The following is a 20587-nucleotide window of genomic DNA, read 5'->3' as shown; positions in this document are numbered from 1 at the left end:
GCATGTGATTATATGCCTTCTGGTGGCAGAGAGTGTAACCTTCCTGTTGAGCTGTGAGCATAACCTTTGGCTTGGGGGTGATAAACGTAAGGCCATACACAAACTCATCTTGTACACAAAGTTGTGTCTTAATGCTGGATCTTCAGTTCATTTCACGACAGAAACATTCAGTACTCCAACTATCAGATTCTCTATCTATTTAATAAAGCCACAGAAAAAACTTTGAGTATCATTGATCAGTTTTTTAAAATATTCTTTGTTTTCAGTATTATAAAGTGAATAAATGCCAACCAGTGGCGTACCAAAGGGGGGGGGGGGTCTGCCCCGGGTGCACGCAGCTGGGGGGTGCCGCGGCGCGCGCCTGTGGGCAGAGGGAGCGGCACCCCCCCCCCCAGTGGTGTGCGCTGGGGGGAGAAGGTGTCATTTCGCGGGGGGGGGGGGGGGGGGGCCGGCGCATCGGCGATCTGCCCCGGGTGCCATCCAGGCTAGGAACGCCATTGATGCCAACATTTTGTTTTTGTAAAGATGTCAACATTTGTAGGAAGGCAAATGTCAGAACAGGTTAACTGAGTGCTTTATTGTCTGCATTCTACTTCAGCAACTGGGTATTGTAAGAGAACTGACATTTGTTTTATCAAGTTCAGTGAAAGAAAGCTGCTTAATTTTCCTCCTGAACTGTACATTCCAGCTTTTCATATTTCTTACCATTGCCCAGCGTTCCTCGGGTATGAATAGTGGGTTATGCCCACTTAATTGCTTCAAGATCTCTTGTGGTGAGCATGATTCTTTTGGCAGTTCATAGCTGCCAACAATATTCCCAGCAGTGTCAGATGTCAGATTCCGCAGGTTTCCAAAGGAGCCACATCAAAAGCTTCTGCTTAGAAGAATGCCAGTTCCAAATACTTAGACCTCAATTACTGGGAGACCTTTGAAGACGTGTTTACAGCAGTGTATCTCTTTCACAGGGCACTTGTCTCACAAATGCCTCTTGTTGTATTAGAAGACTAACAGGCTTATTTTCGAAAGAGAAGGACGCCCATCTTTCGACACAAATCGGAAAATGGGCGTCCTTCTCACAAGGTCACCCAAATCAGCATAATCGAAACCCGATTTTGGGTGTCCTCAACTGCTTTCCGTCGCGGGGACGACCAAAGTTCACGGGGGCATGTCGGAGGTGTACTGAAAGCGGGACTGGGGCGTGCCTAACACATGGGCATCCTCGACCGATAATGGAAAAAAGAAGGGCGTCCCTGACGAACACTTGGACGACTTTACCTGGTCCTTTTTTTCTTACGACTAACCAACAGAAATGTGCCCTAAATGATCAGATGACCACCGGAGGGAATCGGGGATTACCCCCCCCCCCCCTTATTCCCCCAGTTATCACTAACCCCCTTCCACCCTCAAAAAAGTTTTTAAATATATATTTTCCAGCCTCAAATATCATACCCAGCTCCATGACAGCAGTATGCAGGTCCATGGAGCAGTTTTAGTGGGTGCAGTGCACTTCAGGCAGGGGTATCCAGGCCCATCCCCCCTACCTGTTACACTTGTGGTGGTAAATGTGAGCCCTTCAAAACCCACCAGAAACTCACTGTATCCACATGTAGGTGCCCCCTTCACCCATGAGGGCTATGGTAGTAGTGTACAGTTGTGGGGAGTGGGGTTTGGAGGGCTCAGCACACAAGGTAAGGGAGCTATGCACCTGGGAGCAATTTCTGAAGTCCACTGCAGTGCCCCCTAGGGTGTCTGGTTGGTGTCTTGGCATGTCAGGGGGACCAGTGCACTACGAATGCTGGCTCCTCCCACGACCAAATGACTTGGATTTGGTTGTTTCTGAGATGGGCGTCCTCGGTCTCCATTATCGCCGAAAATCAGGGACAACCATCTCTAAGGTTGACCTAAATTTCAAGATTTGGACGTCCCCGACCATATTATCGAAACGAAAGAAGGACGCCCATCTTGTTTTGATAATACGGGTTTCCCCGCCCCTTTGCCAGGACATCCTGCGAGGATGTCCTCAGGAAAACTTTGGCGCCCTTTTCGATTATGCCCCTCTAAGAGTCCTTCAAGTGATATTCTTTGTAGGATAAATAGTAGTGATTTAAGATTTATACAGAGAGAAATTATAACATTCTATATTGTGATAGGTTTGCTGTTGGAGTGTATCACTAAAGTTTTTTTTTTTAAGCTCCAGATATTTTGAGTAGCTTGCAAAAGAGAGAGGGACTAGGTTAGTCTCATAGATGGACCATTAAATAATCATGATAATCCTTCCTTTTTTGTTATAAGGTCATCTTTCAGAATCACTTAGTACAACAAGCAGCTCGAATCCCTGGCAAGAAGAGAGCAGAGTGACAGTAATATCATTTAAACTAATGCAGGAGCTGAGGTCGATGATAAAAGAAACTTGCTTCATGTTTTCTTTCATTTTTTTTCTTTAGATGAGGACAGAACTTTATTTCCTGTCATCTCAGAAAAATCGCCCCAGCCTTTTTGGAATGCCCCTGATTGTCCCATGTACAGTACACACCCGGAAAAAAGACCTGTATGATGCTGTGTGGATTCAGGTATCTCGGCTTGCCAGCCCCCTTCCTCCTCAGGAAGCTAGTAACCATGCACAAGACTGGTGAGTGCATAATCTCTTCATAAAGGTGGATAATAGATCCCAATAAATAAATTAAGTAATCTAATATTCTTTCCATTCCTGCTCAGCGAATCGGAGGTTAATTTTTCTAGCTTTTATTTATATTCTGATACCTACAAATTGAATGCCCTCTGTGTGTGCTGACTCTGTGTGTTATGAATATTAGAAATTCACCTTTTTTATTCAACCTGAAATATCTGTATCCTTTTGCCTATTGCCAAACCAACTGGATGAATTTAATGCTCCCAAGATATACATTAAATTTTAGTAACAATGGCATTCTAATGTAATTCCTGCTTTATTATGCAACTATATACAGGGAAAGCAGGTGGAGACAGAGTTTGGGTCATGACATAGCTTAGTCTGAGTTCTTTTTATGAGTGCCCAGGGCTGTAATGGACCAAGGACAAAGATTGTTCTAGTTTCTCCAGATACCACCTCTACATATCTTTGAGACATTGTTCAACATTAATGTGTTTCATTCAAATGTGATAATAAAAATCTGCTATGGTTCTGTAAAACTTAGCCTAATTGAGACCTTTAAGGGTAGACATTGTGCTACTTGTTGTACCTAATAGAATTTGAGTGACATACAGATACAGCATAGATAAGGCTTCTTAGTAGTAAAACTTATGTTTAAAGGAATAGCTGTTTTTGGTTTATCTGAGTTTCAGAGCTGTCTTTATCTGTGAGTGACTCTAAAAATCTGGTCTACATTGATGAGCAGGGTAAATCAGACAGGCAAGTGTGTGATTCCATCCAACAATGCTGACAAGGGGCAATTTCTCAGAACTCAGACTGAGAATTTTTTTCAGAACATGCATGGGGGAGCCATCTCAGCACACTTCTCAGTATTTTTTCATTCTCTCTGCTGAATGGACATTTGAACACACTCTTTCATATATTTTATTTTTGCTGCCTACTTAATCATTTTTCATTTTTTGTTGTCTTCCAAGTTTTGTGGCTGTGGGCTCCCTGTTGGGATATTTTTGTTTAACTAATTTTGACATAGCATCCTCATACATCACTTTAGGTGTGTTTTGAGTGGAGTTTGGTCGGAGTCACAATTCGCATGTGCACTTTATAAAAATACAAACAAACATTTATGTCAGCTTAATTGTAGACATGGTTTGTGCTGGTATTTCATAAAAACATGTAGGCATCAATCTATCTTTATAATATAGGCTACAATAAGACGCCTTCTTGCCCTCTCAGTCTAGATGACCTATTATTTGACTGGTTCAAAAGCTTTCTGACTACCAGGTCATACCAAGTAAAATCTAACACAAATATATCAACAACATGGAAATCAGACTGCGGAGTTCCTCAAGGTTCACCTTTATCACCAATACTCTTTAATATACTAACGATCCCATTGGCCAAATCCCTATCAACTCAAGGTCTCCACCCTTTCATCTATACTGATGATGTTACAATCTACATCCCTTTTAGACATGATTTATCAGACATCTCTAATGATACCAAGCGTGGATTGAACACCATGCACTCATGGGCAAACTCATTTCAATTGAAGCTGAACACCGATAAAACGCATTGCCTTAGCCCCTCATCCCATAACAACAATTACAAACCCACAACCTTATTCACTTCAGATCATTCCCTCCCCATCTCTGATACTGTCAAAATACTAGGTGTTACCATTGATCGCAATCTTACACTTGCGACCCAAGTCAACTCCACCATAAAGAAAATGTTTCATTCAATGTGGAAACTCAAGCGTTTAAAACCTTTCTTCCCAAGAGATATTTTCTGTAATTTATTTCAGTCAATGGTACTAAGCCATGTTGACTACTGCAATGGAATCTATGCAGGATGTTAAGAACTTACCTCTCTTTCTATGACATGGAATTATTGCTTCTTTGATGATACCTTTTACCAGCAATTATCTAGAGTTGCTATGGGCTCCTTTTTTGAACCTTCTATTGCTAATTTATTTATGGCAGATTTTGTGAAGACATGGGTTTATTCAATGCAATTATTTTCACATGTAAAGTAGTGGTGCTGCTTTATAGATGGCATTTTTCTATTATGGGATGAAACATAGTAACATAGTAGATGGCAGATAAATACCTGTATGGTCTATCCAGTCTGCCCAACAACAGTCTGCTCATTGTACATGGTATGTGATACTTTGTATGTATACCTGAGTTTGATTTGTCCATGCCATTTTCAGGGCACAGACCATAGAAGTCTGCCCAGCATTGTTCTTGTACTAGAATTTCTGAAGTTAACATCGAAGCCCCTTAAAATTTACACTCCAGCCCACCCATATCTGTTCAGTCATGATCAGGGCACAGAACATAGAAGTCTGCCCAGCAGTGGTTTTCTTTCCCAATTACCAGTGTTGCCACCCAATCTCTGCAAAGATTCTTTGGATCCATTCCTTCTAAACAGAATTCCTTTGTGTTTATCCCACGCATGTTTGAATTCCATTGCTGTTTTCATCTCCACCACCTCCCGCAGGAGGGCATTCCATGTATCCACCACCCACTCTGTGAAAAAATACTTCCAGACATTACTCCTGAGTCTGCCTCCCTTCTACCTGAATACATGTCCTCTAGTTCTAGTGCCTTCCTGTCTCCAGAAAAGGTTTGTTTGCGGATTAATACCTTTCAAATATTTGAACGTCTGTATCATGTCACCCCCGTTTCTCCTTCCTCCATGTTCAGGTCAGCAAGTCTGTCCTCGTATGGTTTGCAATTCAAATCCCATACCATTTTTTTTAGCTTTTCTTTACACCGCTTCCAATCTTTTTACATCTTTAGCAAGATATGGCCTCCAAAACTGAACACAGTACTACAAGTGGGGCCTCACCAATGACTTGTAGAGGGGCATCAACACCTCCTTCTGCTGGTTATACCCCTTTTTATGCAGCCTTGCATTCTTCTTGTCACGGCCGCCGCTTTGTCGCATTGTTTCTTCAGATCCTTGGACACCATCACCCCAAGGTCTCCATCCTGAGTTGATCTTACTAATCTCTCCCCTTCTATCTGGTATCTCTCTTTTGGGTTTCTGCACCCCAAGTGCTTCACTCTGCACTTCTTGGCATTAAGGTTTAACTGAGAGGAACACTGCAAAAGCAGAGGATCGTATGCCACTATGTCAATGAATGCCAAAGGCAGGAGTAGTGTGATTGTATTGCGCATTCACACGCTGACCCCTGCTCCTGGGTCATGTCTTTATCAAGATTGTTTTCCAGTGATTACATCGTGTTATATATCCTTCAATGATTTCAAGCACAGACCCTGACGTAGGCTTTTCGCTGAAACACAGTGCTGTGTCGGGCCATGAAGAATAAAGGTTGTTTCCATTATATTCCTAGTCCTGCTGTTTCTTTACGAAAGAGCTCTGTTGATCACACGACTCCTTCCTTTGGTATTAAATTTTAACTTCATAAACTTAAAAAGAAACCTCTCACTCTATCTTCCTATAATATGTAGATATTTTACATTTTTATATGTTCATCACCTTAAGTAAATAATATAAATTGTGCTCAGTGTTCGGCGCATTACACATGACCACAGTCAAGATTCAAAATTTGTAATGTCGCCATCCTGCCATCACAGCACAAAAAAAAACCTAATCACCCTACCTATAGAACAGGTCACCTTTACTCAGCAACTAGATCAAAAGTTCAAACATGTAGGTAAAAAATTACACTTAGCTTTTTTGCTTTTTTTTGAGGTGGTGGGCTTGCTTGTTTCTAGCCAAAGTATGGGCAGGGTTCTGCAGGCTGTCCCGGACAATGTGTAACACTGTGATTCTGTGAATTCAGTGAAAAATTCCCATAACCAATGCTCTTCTCAAAAAATTAGTCACAGTAGAGACTGGTAGCTCTCTTCAGAATCACAGTGTTGCACATTGTCTACAGAACCCTTGATGTGCATGTTGAATTTCCCCTGAAGCAGCCAATATAACTGGCGTAACAGAGATCTTTGTGGGGTGCTGTTTGCTCTGCATTTGGAATTGGATTACTACTAGATTTGGAAAGCTAATGTATTGCCAGATTGGGTGTCAGAGGAAATTATACATTTGGTACACAATGAACTATTGAAACTCCTTGCATTTTTTTGCTGGTAATACTTTCCTGTTTTAGTGCCGGATAGAGTTTTTTTTTATGTTGATAAGATTGAAGGCAGCTAGTTTTCATCTGTTGATGTATCACTGCTACTTAAATTTGAGGCTTTCTTCTCCATCTGATTTGTGATTGATTGGAAGGGACTGCAACTTTATGCTTTTGGAGTTATTGTAAGAAGAACACAGTGAAGAGATGCAGTGAGCTTTCAAAAATCAAGTAGGCTTTATTCCAACCAGCATAACACAACTTGAGGACTAGACAAGTATTTGATAGTTGTGCTTATGTTCTAGAATATTGTCTGGAAATTTCTAAACAAGTTATTCCCTTTTATTCATATTATGTTTCAATCCGGTTTACTCACAGGTCAAGTTCCTAATTCTTGGAAATCCGCATCAGTCTATCTGAAACCTAAAACTCTTACTCAATCATTGTCTGATCCTAGTACTTTCCATCCTATCGCTAACTTGCCTTTTTTAGCTAAAGTTCTGGAAGCCACAGTTCATCACCAACTTAGACTTCATTGTAAAGACATACCCTACATACACATCAAACTGGTTTTCGTTAAAATCTTAGCACAGAAACAACTTATTGGGCATTGTTACATATATTCGCACTCAACTTCACAGTTCACAATCAATGCTTCTTTTCAATTTGATTGATCACTGCATACTATTACAGCATCTGTACTCTATCGGCCTCTCGAGAACGGTCTACAGTTGGGTCAAATCTTACTTTATGAATCGACAATATCACATACATTATAATAATTCAACAGTCACTCCTTGTACCCCAAGGTTTGATCTTATCCCCCTATCCTGTTCAATATATTTTTCTCACCCCTCCTCACCTTGGCACAATCTCTAGGGTGTTTTATGCAGTCAATATTCAGCTTCTCACTAAAATAGATCATCTTTGTCATACAGATCTTTCAACCCTTACTGACAAATTTTAAAAAATAACAAACTGGCTACATGAAAGCTATCTCATTCTCAACCCTGATAAATCTAAGTTTCTTCTCTTTACAAACCAGCCACAAAAACATATCCCTAAACCAATCCACCCCTGTAATACCCAGTTACACAGCATTCTGTTACGTGAATTTTAGTTGTGCTTATAAATAGGCCAGGTGGTAAAACATTCCCTGTTTAGACTTTGACTTTTACGTTTGGTTCAATCTCTTCTGCAGCCTTCAGCACTAAATGTTCTTGTATATTCACTTGCTATATTGCAATTTGATTATTGTAGTTCACTATATAAAGACTTGTGGTTAAAAACTAGTTCAAAATAGGTATATATGTTGGCTTTCCTGTTTTCTGTTTTAGTGATGACAGCATGGGGTATCAGTATCCATTCACCTTAAGAGTGGTTCAGAAAGATGGGAATTCATGTGCCTGGTGTCCATGGTACAGGTAAAATATCTCTTCTAAAATCTATATCCTATATAATAAAACTCACCCTCGACGTTCTGAGGACACTGACGTCACTGTCAGGTCCTCTGGGCACTTCCTTCCGGTTCGAAGCCTTCGTGGTGGTGAAGCCACCGAAAATAGTGTTGGGGCCCCGCCCTCGTGTCAAACGTGATGACGTTGAGGGCGGAGCAACGGCGTCAGTGGCTTCACAACCAACGACGCAGCACATTGAAGGTGCCTTGCAGAGGACCACAACAATGGCAGCCAGTGCCATCAGAACGCCGAAAGGGGTGAGTAGGGAGGGGGGAGGTTCGGAACGAAACCGTGCTAGCGCCCGTTTCATTAACGCAAGAAACGGGCATGTTTTAATAGTATACTATATTTTCTTTCTTTTTTTCCACTAGCTGTAGATTCCAAATATCCATGTAAAGAAAATTACAATGCAACGTGTGTATTTTAGTGGAAAAAAAAATAGCTTTGGGGTTTACAAAACCAGCCTTAACCAATTAAGGGCTTTTTTTTACAAAGCCACACTAGCGATTCCCACGTGGCAAATGAGAGGAAGTCCATAGGAATTGAATGGGCTTCCTCTCATTTGCCACACCAAGAATCGGTAGCATGGCTTTGTAAAAGAGGACCTAAATAAATTGTGTGTGTGAGAGAGAGAAGATTCCTAAAGATTGATTTTAGCCTTTTTGAATCTCTTCTTGATTTAGATTTTGCAGAGGCTGTAAAATTGATTGCACAGAAGATGGAGCTTTAATTGGAAATGCTTGTATAGCTGTGGATTGGGACCCCACAGCCCTGCATCTTCGCTATCAGACATCACAAGAACGGGTAAATCAACTACAAAACTGTATACTTTACATGGAGTCTAGAATCCCCCCCCCCCCCCCCCCCCCCCCCGCCATGTGATTTCTATATTTTTTTTCAATGTTATATTCTGCAACACAGCAAATTATTGTACTGTATTGACCACTTTTACCCTTTCACCTTTTGCCCTTTATACCTTGTTTTTTTTTATCCCCCTGTCCTCTACACTATGTTATTTGTATAGTTACCGGATTGGCGACTGCCTTTACGGTTTGATGTTAGCCACATTGAGCCTGCAAATTGGTTGGAAAATGTGGGGTACAAATGTGTTAAATAAATACATTTTATTTTTATTCAACCAAAACTACAATTTGAACAGAATAATAAAGACTGATAATCTAACAAATAGATCTGTTCTGTATTACAATATCAGTCCCTCCCCCTTAAACCTTCTGCTGCTAACTATGCCCATTCTGGTACATAAGACAGTCTGTTTGAGGCACCATATCACATCGTTCCATTCTTGTTAAAGCCTGTCATGAGACACATGCTGCTGGGCAGTAATCTTCCTTGCTTCAAAGTCAATGTTCAGGCTACTTCCAGAGAGAGACTAATTCACCCTTTGCTGCAGTCAGACATGCTATTTTGTACAAATCTTTTTTACTGTTGAAATAGAATGGAACAGACAACTTGTACAGTAGCCAAGTGTAAATGTTCAACTTATACATCCGTTCACCTAGATCCTCCTGCGCCCCCCCCCCCCCTGAATGTAACATAGTAAAAGGTCTATGTTCTTATAACCTCCCACCAAAGAAACCCAAGACACACCCCCAACCCCCCCTTTCCAAGAGTGACTCCCATAAATAAATATAAGTAGGGAGTGGCCTAGTGGTTAGGGTGATGGACTTTGGTCCTGGGGAACTGAGGAACTGAGTTCAATTCCCACTTCAGGCACAGGCAGCTCCTTGTGACTCTGGGCAAGTCACTTAACCCTCCAATGCCCCATGTAAGCCGCATTGAGCCTGCCATGAGTGGGAAAGCGCGGGGTACAAATGTAACTAAAATAATAAATACAATAAATCATTCAACACCATGCTTCATGTTCAGTGCAAGAGGTTCTGAAGATAAGAGTCCCAAATGGTAATCAATTTCCTCTTCCATGCCAAGGTTACACCTGTGTCTCTAGCTTCCAGCAGCATCAACGAATAAAACTGATTCCTCCAGTGCCAGTAACTTGGTGGTTTATCTTGCAACTAATATTACATTAAACATTTATTCCCAACCATACATGGCTTAGAAAAGAGAAGTCGTCTCCCCAAACCAAAGATCCCACAACTAGATGTTTTCCCAAATAAGATACCCAGGGAAGAAAGTGGAATCGATACCCAGAAAGCTACTCAAGTACTGTAATACCTTAGACCAGTACTGGTGAACCTGTGGACCAAGCTATAGAGTACCCTTAGAATTACCACACCTGACACATATTGCAGAGGCAATACTCCCAGAATAGTATGCCTGCACCTGAGAGAAGTAGGCTCTAGTAAAATGCATTCTCGCCGAGTCACTCCTGTAACCACCCTAGGAATAAGTTTAAATGCATGACTAATATCAGCAGAAATCAATCTCGTACCAAGTTTGTCATTCCACTTAGTAGCTAATACTTCATGTGTTATGGGAGGCACTACAGCCCATAAGGCTTTATGCAACTGTGACACTGACATACTAGTAGATTCTACTTCTTTAAAAAAAACCTTTTAATTTAGTGGAAACCCCCAGAGAAAAGCAACCTCTATTCAGAATAGAAAAATAATGGGCCAATTGCATATACCCAAAGTATCTGTGATCCATACTGAAGGATTCTGTAAGATAGCCTGAAAGGGCATTAACTTCCTACCATCCTGTAAAAACTGTGCCATAATATGGAGCTCCTGATCCATCCATCACCTGAAGACCTCATGTATCATACCTGGAGTAAAATCTAAGTACAGATTGGGTTAAAAATGCCATACCAATAACACCTGGTGTGTCAGGCATGCTATTTTTTGCTTCTTGTGTTTCCTGGAAACTCCCCTTAACAAGCCTCCCACCAATGCCAAAATAAGATCGAAAGTGATTTCCTTCCTTTAAAAAAAAATTCTTAAGGGACTTCTGTATTTGCTCCCAGTATTTTTTATTTTTGGGTAGGTCCACGAAAATCTCGCCACATCCCTTCCAGCATCTGTCTGAGGCCATTGGAAACGGTGTATGGAAGCCTCACTGGGGTTAAGTATCATCTTAGCAATACTTATAACTATTCTCTTTTATTGCATCAGAGATCGATGATCTGCTAACCCCCTCAATAATCCCTCTCCAGCACTGTTCTGTCTAATTTTCCTCAATGTCTCTCTCCATTCACTTATATATCTAAACTTTTCAAACTTGAATGCCCTTGCTGTCTCATACAATTCCAAAATCAGTCCCCTGGAGACCATCTTAACCAGCCACAGATGTTTCCAGTGGTATGACACCCTCCTAAATTGCCCTTTATTACTTGATCCCTTAAGATAATGTACTATTTGTAAGTAGTGAAAATTGATCCATATCCTGTAACCCAAGTCCTCCTGGAGCTCCGTGAACTTGACGAGATCCCCATTCTTTATAGATTGAACACTTTCAGCTTCTCCCCTTCCTAGCTAACAAAGGGGTGCCCAAGTTTTCCTGAGGACATCCTGGCGAAGGGGTGGGGAAACCCGTATTATCGAAACAAGATGGACGTCCATCTTTCGTTTCGATAATACGGTCGTGGACGCCCAAATCTTGAAATTTAGGTCGTCCCTAGAGATGGTCGTCCTTAGACGTGGTCATTTCTGATTTTCGGTGATAATGGAAACTAAGGACGCCCATCTTAGAAACGACCAAATGCAAGCCCTTTGGTTGTGGGAGGAGCCAGCATTCGTAGTGCACTGGTCCCCCTGACATGCCAGGACACCAACCAAGCACCCTAGGGGGCACTGCAGCGGACATCAGAAAAAGCTCCCAGGTACATAGCTCCCTTACCTTGTGTGCTGAGCCCCCCAAAACCCACTCCCCACAACTGTACACCACTACCATAGCCCTTACGAGTGAAGGGGGGGCACCTAGATGTAGGTACAATGGGTTTCTGGTGGGTTTTGAAGGGCTCACATTTACCACCACAAGTGTAGCAGGTAGGGGGGGATGGGCCTGGTTCCGCCTGCCTGAAGTGCACTGCACCCACTAAAACTGCTCCAGGGACCTGCATACTGCTGTCATGGAGCTGGGTATGATATTTGAGGCTGGCAAAAAATATTTAAAAAAATATTTTGAGGGTGGGAGGGGGTTAGTTACGGGGGGAGTAAGGGGAGGTCATCCCCGATTCCCTCCGGTGGTCATCTGGTCTGTTCGGGCACCTTTTTGTGGCTTGGTCGTAAGAAAGGACCAGGTAAAGTCGTCCAAGTGTTCGCCAGGGACGCCCTTCTTTTTTCCATTATGGGTCGAGGATGCCCATGTGTTAGGCACACCCAAGTCCTGCCTTCACTACGCCTCTGACACGCCCCTGTGAACTTTGGTCGTCCCCGCGACGGAAAGCAGTTGAGGACGCCCAAAATCGGCTTTCGATTATGCCGATTTGGGCGACCCTGTGAGAAGGACGCCCATCTTCCGATTTGTGTCGAAAGATGGGCGTCCTCTTTCGAAAATAAGCCTGAAAGTCTCTCATCTTAAACCTGGTACAGAATCCCCATTATATCTAAAGGGAGATAGAGCAAACCTATCTCCTTCCTTCCTCTGTCCCAGGTCCTTATTATATGCTGACTAAAAGAGTGCTTTCAATCCTTTTCCTACCAATGAAAGCTAGGATTCAGTTTAAAGTGTTATTTGTTTTTAAAATATCATATAGAGTGACCCCAAATTATTTGAGAGATTTTGTTTCAATATATCAGCCATGGTGATAATTAAGATAAGCTGATGATATTAGTTTACAAATTCCTACAGCAAAAGAGCTTAGGTTATGTGATAAACATAAAAACAAGTGTGATAAATATAAAAACAAGGTCCAGATCTGTGGAATGGGTTGCCCATTTCAATAAGAGAATTATCACGTAAAGCTCTTGAAAGAGTGATAAAAAAAACAACTATTTATAAAGTATTTTGGACCTCAGATTAATGATACAATTGTAGAAATCTAACTGTTTAATAATAAAGCTCAGTTAAGGAATATAAATGATAACTGATCTAGATATATCTGATCTACTTAATTTCTGAATTATGTAATTATAAAAAAACTAGTAAAATATGCCCGTTTCAGGCGCAAATGAAATGGGTGCTAGCAAGGTTTTTCTCCCGAACCCCCCCTGCTCACCCCTTCGGCGTTGTGATGGCACTGACCGCCATTGTTGCGGACCTCATCAACGCACTCCAACGCCACCTTCAATGTGCTGAGTCGTTGGTTGTGAAGCCACTGACGCCATTGCTCCGCCCTCAACGTCATCACGTTTGACGTGAGGGCGGGGCCCCAACACAGTGATTTCGGTGGCTTCACCACCACGAACCCTTCGAACCGGAAGAAAGTGCCCGGAGGAACTGACAGTGACGTCAGTGTCCTCAAAACGTTGAGGGTGAGTTTTATTATATAGGATGATAACTCAATAGTGTTATGTTAGATGTGATTTTAATCTTTCATGTTGTTATGATCTGCTTTTAGTGATCTGTAACTTGTCTCTAAAATTGTCCATAGTACCTGAAAATTTGAGGGTGGCCAATGTAAACAAATTTTTAAAGAGAGTTCCAGGGGAACTGGAAAATTAAAGACCATTAAGCCTGACTTCAGTGCCGGGCAAAATAGTGGAAACTATTTTAAAGAATAAAATTACTGAACATATAGATAAGCATAGTTTAATGGGACGGAGGCATAATGGATTCAGCCAAGGGAAGTCTTGCCTCATTAATTTACTTAATTTCTTTAAAGGCATGAATAAACATGTGGATCAAGGTGAGCCAGTTGATGTAGTGTATCTAGTTTTTCAGAAAGTTTTTGACAAAGTCCCTCGAGAGACTCCTGAAAAAAATAAAAAGGCATGGGATAAGAGGCAATGTTCTGTTGTGGATTAGAAACTAGCTAATGAATAGAAAACAGAGAGTAGGGTTAATTGGCCATTTTTCTCAATGTAGGGGGGTGAATAAAGGTTCCAGAGGAGATCCGGGAAATTATAGACTGGTGAGTCTGACGTCGGTACAGGGCAAAATGGTAGAGGCTATTATGAAAAATAAAATTACAGAGCACATACAAAAACATGGGCTGATGAGACAAAGTCAGCACGGATTTAGTGAAGGGAAGTCTTGCCTCACCAATCTACTGCATTTTTTTTTTGAGGAGGTGAACAAACATGTGGACAATGGGGAGCCGGTGGATATTGTGTATTTGGATTTTCAGAAGGCGTTTGACAAAGTGCCTCATGAAAGACTCCAGAGGAAACTGGAGAGTCATGGGATCGGAGGTAGGGTATTACTATGGATTAAGAGCTGGTTGAAAGATAGGAAGCAGAGAGTAGGATTGAATGGTCAGTATTCTCAATGGAGAAGGGTAGTTAGTGGGGTCCCTCAGGGGTCTGTGCTGGGACCGCTGCTTTTTAACATATTTATAAATGACCTAGAGATGGGAGTAACTAGTTAGGTAATTAAATTCACAGATGACACAAAGTTATTCAGGGTCGTCAAGTCGCAGGAGGAGTGTGAAAGATTACAGGAGGACCTCGTGAGACTGGGGGATTGGGCGTCCAAGTGGTAGATGAAGTTCAATGTGTTGACAAGTGCAAAGTGATGCATGTGGGTAAGAGGAACCTGAATTACAGCTGTGTCATGCAAGGTTCCGCGTTAGGAATCACAGACCTAGAAAGGGATCTGGGAGTAATCATTGATAAGATGTTGAAAACTTCTGCTCAGTGTGTTGCGGCGGCTAAGAAAGCGCACAGAATGTTGAGTATTATTAGGAAAGGGATGGAAAACAAACACAAGGATGTTATAATGCTGTTGTATTGCTCCATGGTGCGACCGCACCTTGAATGTTGTGTCCAATTCTGGTCGCCGCATCTTTAAATAGATATAAAGGAATTGGAGAAGGTGCAAAGGAGGGCGTTGAAAATGATAAAAGGGATGGAACGACTTCCCTATGAGGAAAGGCTAAGAAGGTTAGGGCTCTTCAGCTTGGAGAAAAGGCGGCTGAGGGGTGATATGATAGAAGTCTACAAGATAATGAGCGGAGTAGAGCGGACAGATGTGAAGCATTTGTTTACTCTTTCAAACAACAATAGAACCAGGGGATACAAGATGAAACTAGGATATGGTAGATTTAAAAGAAATAGGAGAAAGTTTTTCTTTACTCAGCATGTAGTTGGACTCTGGAACTCGTTGCCAGAGAATGTAGTGACAGCAGCTGGCCTTACGGAGTTTAAGGGGGGTTTGGACAGAGTCCTGAGGGAAAAGTCCATTGAACATTATTAAAAAATATATATATTTTTTTTGGGGGGGGGGGGGGGGGGGGGTTGCCGGGTTCTTGAAGCCTGGACTGGCCGCTGTCGGAGACAGGATGCTGGGCTTAATGGACCCTTGGTCTTTTCCCAGTATGGCGGTGCTTATGTGCTTAATAGTGGAGTGCCGCGGGGATCTGTACTGGGACCAGCGCTATTTAACATATTTATAAATGATCTAGAAATCAGAATAAGTGAGGTGATTAAATTTGCAGATGACAAAAAATATTCAAAGTTGTTAAAACACATGTGAACTGTGAAAAATTGCAGGAAGACCATAGGAAATTGGAAGACTGGCATCCAAATGGCAGATGAAATTAATGCGCAAAAATCCAAATCATAGTTACCTGATGCTGGGGTCCACCTTAGGAGTCAGCACTCAAGAAAACGATCTAGGTCAGGGGTAGGCAACTCTGGTCCTCGAGAGCTGCAGGCAGGTCAGGTTTTCAGGATATCCACAATGAATATGCAGGAGATAGATTTGCATACCATGGAGGCAGTATATGCAAATCAAGTTCATGCATATTCATTGTGGATATCCTGAAAACCTGACCTGCCTGCAGCTCTCGAGGACCGGAGTTGCCTACCCCTGATCTAGGTGTTATAGACAATAAGCTGAAATTTTCTGCCCAATGTGTGGCAGCGGCCAAAAAAGCAAACAAGATGCTAGGAATTATTAAGAAAGGGATGAAAAATAAGATAAAAGAATTTTATAATGCCTCTGTTTCACTCCATGGTGTGACCTCACCTTGAGTATTTTGTGCACTTCTGGTTGCCATATCTCAAAGAATTAGAAGGCTCAAAGAAGGAGTGACCAAAATGATAAAGGGGATAGAGCTTCTTTCATATGAGGAAAGTCTAACGTGTTTAGTGCTCTTCAGCTTGGGAAAGAGTCGGCTGGGTGAGGGGGAGAATATGATAGAGGTCTTCAAAATCCTTAGTGGTGTAGAATGGGAAAATGTGAATTGATTTTTTACTCTTTCAAAAAGTGCAAACACTAGGGGTACCCACAATTTGGGTTCCTGATTTGGCCACTGTTTGGAAAACAGGATACTGGGCTAGATGGACCATTGGTCTGATCCAGTATGGCTACTCTTATGTTCTTATGTAATTTAAATCGAATAGGAGGTAATATTTTTTCACTTAATGAATGAATAATTAAGCTCTGAAACTCATTGCCAGTGGATGTTGTTACAGTGGTTAGCATATCTGGGTTTAAAAAGGTTTGGATAAGTTCCTGGAGGAAAACTCCATAGTCTGCTATTGAGATAGATATGGAGGAAGCCACTGTTTGCCCTGGGATTAGTAGCATGGTATCTTGCTACTATTTGGGATTCTGCCAGGTACTTGTGACCTAGATTGGCCACTGTTGCAAACAGGATACTGGGCTAGATGGACCATTGGTTTGACTCAGTATGGCTATTCTTATGATATATTGTATTATTTGAAATGTATGTTATAATATGACTTGAAGTATTTATGGTTAACTGGAATATACATTCCCATATTAAATTTTAAATTACCAAGGCAAATACTGGATCGGGTAGTCTTGTAAGAAATGTCATTTCAGTTGCACATACCGTTTGTGGCTAGCCCCTCCTCTCCTATCAAGAAGGTGTCTCATTTAGGTCGCCAAATAATAGTCCTTGATATCTGGGACTCTCGACCTGCTAAGTTCCTTATTACTACACATTATGTTCGAGATACCTTTGGGAGCCACCACCTTCAAATGAACTGAAACATTTTCTTCTGAAAAGTTTCAAATACTTCCTTGGATTATCTGTATGAGAGTGCTTGGAATAAAGGCAGGGCAGAACATTCCTTTTCACCCACTATAGTATGCCCTAATCAGGGTATTGCTCCCTTCTGCTATCTATCCATATCCTCTGTAACTTGCAAGTAGTGATCCATAATTGACATTATAGAGCTTAGCTGGATTGCCTGGCATCTTGATCCCTAAGTATTTGAGAGTCCTGCCAACCTGGTGAAAAAGGAAGCTGTTGGATCCTTGTTAATTCCTTCCTTCCTAAATTGATACTTAAGTTCTTCAACTTTTATTCATGCTTGCTTTGAAGCCTGATACTTCCCCATTGTTACAAATTTCCCAAATTAATATTATGTTGTTGGGAACAAGAGCATCATCTCATCCATTAATAGGGAAATCTTATGCTCCTCTGTCCCTCCTTTAATTTTTCTAATATCTTAATTAATCCTTATGGCCAGAGCCAATAGCTCTATCACCAGTGTGAATAATAATAGTGATAGGTCACAGGTGACCCTACCTAGTTTAAAGCTACTTAAATAACTGCCATTAATTTTATACATGCTTCAGGGGGGCACGCAATTCCAAAACTCGCTTTATAAAGTTATAGCCTGTGCCCATCTTCTGTTGCATTCTATGGATGATATCAGTGTACCTTGCCAGAGCCTTTTCCTGTGTCAGTTACAAGAAACAGAGCTGGGATTTTAGCCACCCAGACAAAATTAAGGATGCATTTGATGTTATCTGCAGTCTACCTCCCTGGGATGAAGCTAGCTTGATCTATTATCTTAGATAAAAGGCCAGTTTGTTCACTAGAGATGCCCTCTTCCAAAACAGGTCATTGACAGCTATTGCCCCAAAGCAGCTGTGAAGGCCATTCAGTCGCAGTTGCAAGGGCCCTTGCGGTAGTGAAACTCTTGTAGACCAGCATCTGGGGGCTCCAATGCACTTCTCGATTGACCCAAGACCAAACAGCCAATGCGTACCACTCAAAATAGGCCCAGGCTTGATCAGAGATCCAAGGACGCCACACCAAAGTGTAGGTATTGATGCATTGAAAGAGCTAAGATAACCACAGTAGTATGTGGTCAGATGCTGAAAGTCTAAACTATTCCTTCTGGCATGGAATAACAACTATAGCCACCTTGTAGAGCCCAAAGGCAGTAGCCTTTCAAGTCAGCCTTGGGCGGAGGTATACACGCCCTCTCTGCCCTCAATCCTAAGAAAAGGTTCTTCAGCCTCTGCCACTATAGGACAAGTAAAAGTAGTTCCATTATAAGTCAACCACAATATAGAGGGATACAACAAAACAAAGCGGATTTTGAGGGAAAACAGCTTGGTACAAATAGGGTCAAAAGCCTTCTGTTGTGCTGCCACTTTAGTGGAGTAGTCTTGAAAACAAAACACGCTTATTCTCATGTGTCAAGGATTTCCCTGAGCATACTGCTTATATAATGGCACTTTTATGTTCAAAATTGAGTACCTTTTACCACGCATGGTCTAGTTGAGATGACCTACTTGGGGCCCACTTTGAGTCCGCTCCACACATAATGGCCCATATCACTCTGGGAGATGAAGTTCCCTCTTCAACCACAACTCAAGAAAGCCGATGATCTCTTTATCAGCAATCAGTTCCGGTAAGCCTACTAATCTGAGGTTATTTCTCCGGGTCCTGTTCTCGATGTCATCCATTTTAACTTCCAGTGCCATTACCCTCTTAGCTAGTTGAGTCTGAGAGTCTTCCGCTATAGATACCCGGTCTTCCACCACACTCATCCGGACCTGAAATCCTGCACATTTCTTTAAGCTAGTTCCTCCAACTGATTTTGCACCTGTTCCAATTTGGAAGCTATCAGGCTTAAGCGCCTCTACAGCATCTCTTCCAATGTTGAAGTCATCTCTACTGTGACCTCCGCAACCCAGGTCGAGGACATGGACTGTCCCACCAGGCTAACAGGTGCCACCATCTTGACCTTAGCCACACTGCTGCGGTGTTCCTCTCTGGCAGGAAATTTCACCACCATGGTAAAGCTGGGGGCCGAGTCAGAGTATTACTGATGTCTGCTGCCTTTCAGAAAACAAAAAAGTAAATGAGGGGAGTGATGCTGCTTCAAAATCAGGGTTATTTGTAGAACAGGATGACCGGAGGAGCACTACTCAGCAACCTCCCACGGTCATGGCGTCACGTGATCCTTGTCTACTTCCCTTAATAAAATGGCCCTTCATAGGATTTAGAGGAGGTAATTTTATAAAGCAATTTTCATATGTAAAATGGCAATTATAAAATTTCATGTGGGTATACACACAAAGTAGGTATATGGATGCATAGTTTGGGCAGAGCTAGGAGGAGTTTGTTAATTTTTTTTTTTTTAATTAAATCTTTATATAGAAGTTCTACTGCTGCTTTTTTGAGAGTTGTGATATACATGTGTATTTTGTAAAATACACTTGTAGGTATGTTGTGCACATGCACACGTTTTCATCTCTAGAGAGGTTTAAATTTGTGTGCTTATAATGGTTATTGTACAAGTCTACTTTATCAAGGCATCTACAAAATGTAGTTATAAAATAGGCAACCTTTTGGACACAGGTGCCCTGGTATGAAATTGTTCCCATATTGCTTAGAAGCCATTACGTAAAACAGTGACATGACTTAGATTAATGGGTTTTTCACCAGCTCTGCTGTCCATGTATAGGATGCTGACCATATAACTTTGTATGGATGTTATCTATACAAAGTTATAGAAATATTGAGTCAGTTTACATGGTTAAGTAAACTAACTGAATATATCTGTATAACTTCATGCAAATTACTTATGTTTATAAGGCCTATATTTGGCCGGCGTAAATGCCCACACCGAAAGTTAGGTGCGAAAATGCTTGCTAAGTTAGTATACTCTAAAGGCTGTTGTGCACAGAGCGCCCTTTGCAGAATACTGGCTTAGCATTCATCATCCTGGTGCCTAATTTTGGGCAACATTTATCAAATCCCACCCCCCTAAATTGCAAGGCTTTTTAATTAAGGTGCCTGGACTCTCCATATTGAACACTTTAACTTACCTCTTAACTTAAGAGCTGGTATGGAGGCACTCAGCTTTCTTTGAGCTTTGGCCTTATAGGCAGTATGATACTACCTACCATAATTGTTCTTATTAAAAGTAGCCAACAAGAAAATAGGTGTCATAGCTGTCCATGTAGCTCCTCTGATTTGTGCTGTTTTCTTTGTTTTATATCCTTTTACTTGTCCTACTTATATATACAAGTCTTAGTTTGATGACACCTTTGTTAATTTTATTTCCTTTTTATGGTTAAATTCAAATGCTATAATTTGATTGC

The 20587-nt window shown here is 41.6% G+C and overlaps 1 protein-coding gene across 2 annotated transcripts in view; it reads left to right on the top strand.

Annotated features, from left to right (window-relative positions):
* The window catches only part of USP32 (ubiquitin specific peptidase 32), a 389293-nt gene that overhangs the window by 341438 nt on the left and 27268 nt on the right, over positions 1-20587 (top strand). For both annotated transcript variants that reach the window (XM_030222074.1, XM_030222073.1), the window contains exons 27-29: positions 2445-2629; positions 8069-8155; positions 8872-8992. In XM_030222074.1, the coding sequence (XP_030077934.1) occupies positions 2445-2629; positions 8069-8155; positions 8872-8992 (393 nt within the window). The remainder of the gene's footprint in view (positions 1-2444; positions 2630-8068; positions 8156-8871; positions 8993-20587) is intronic.

Source organism: Microcaecilia unicolor, chromosome 13, assembly GCF_901765095.1.
Source record: "Microcaecilia unicolor chromosome 13, aMicUni1.1, whole genome shotgun sequence".
NCBI lineage: Eukaryota > Metazoa > Chordata > Amphibia > Gymnophiona > Siphonopidae > Microcaecilia > Microcaecilia unicolor.
This window is presented reverse-complemented; position numbering and strand designations above follow the sequence as displayed.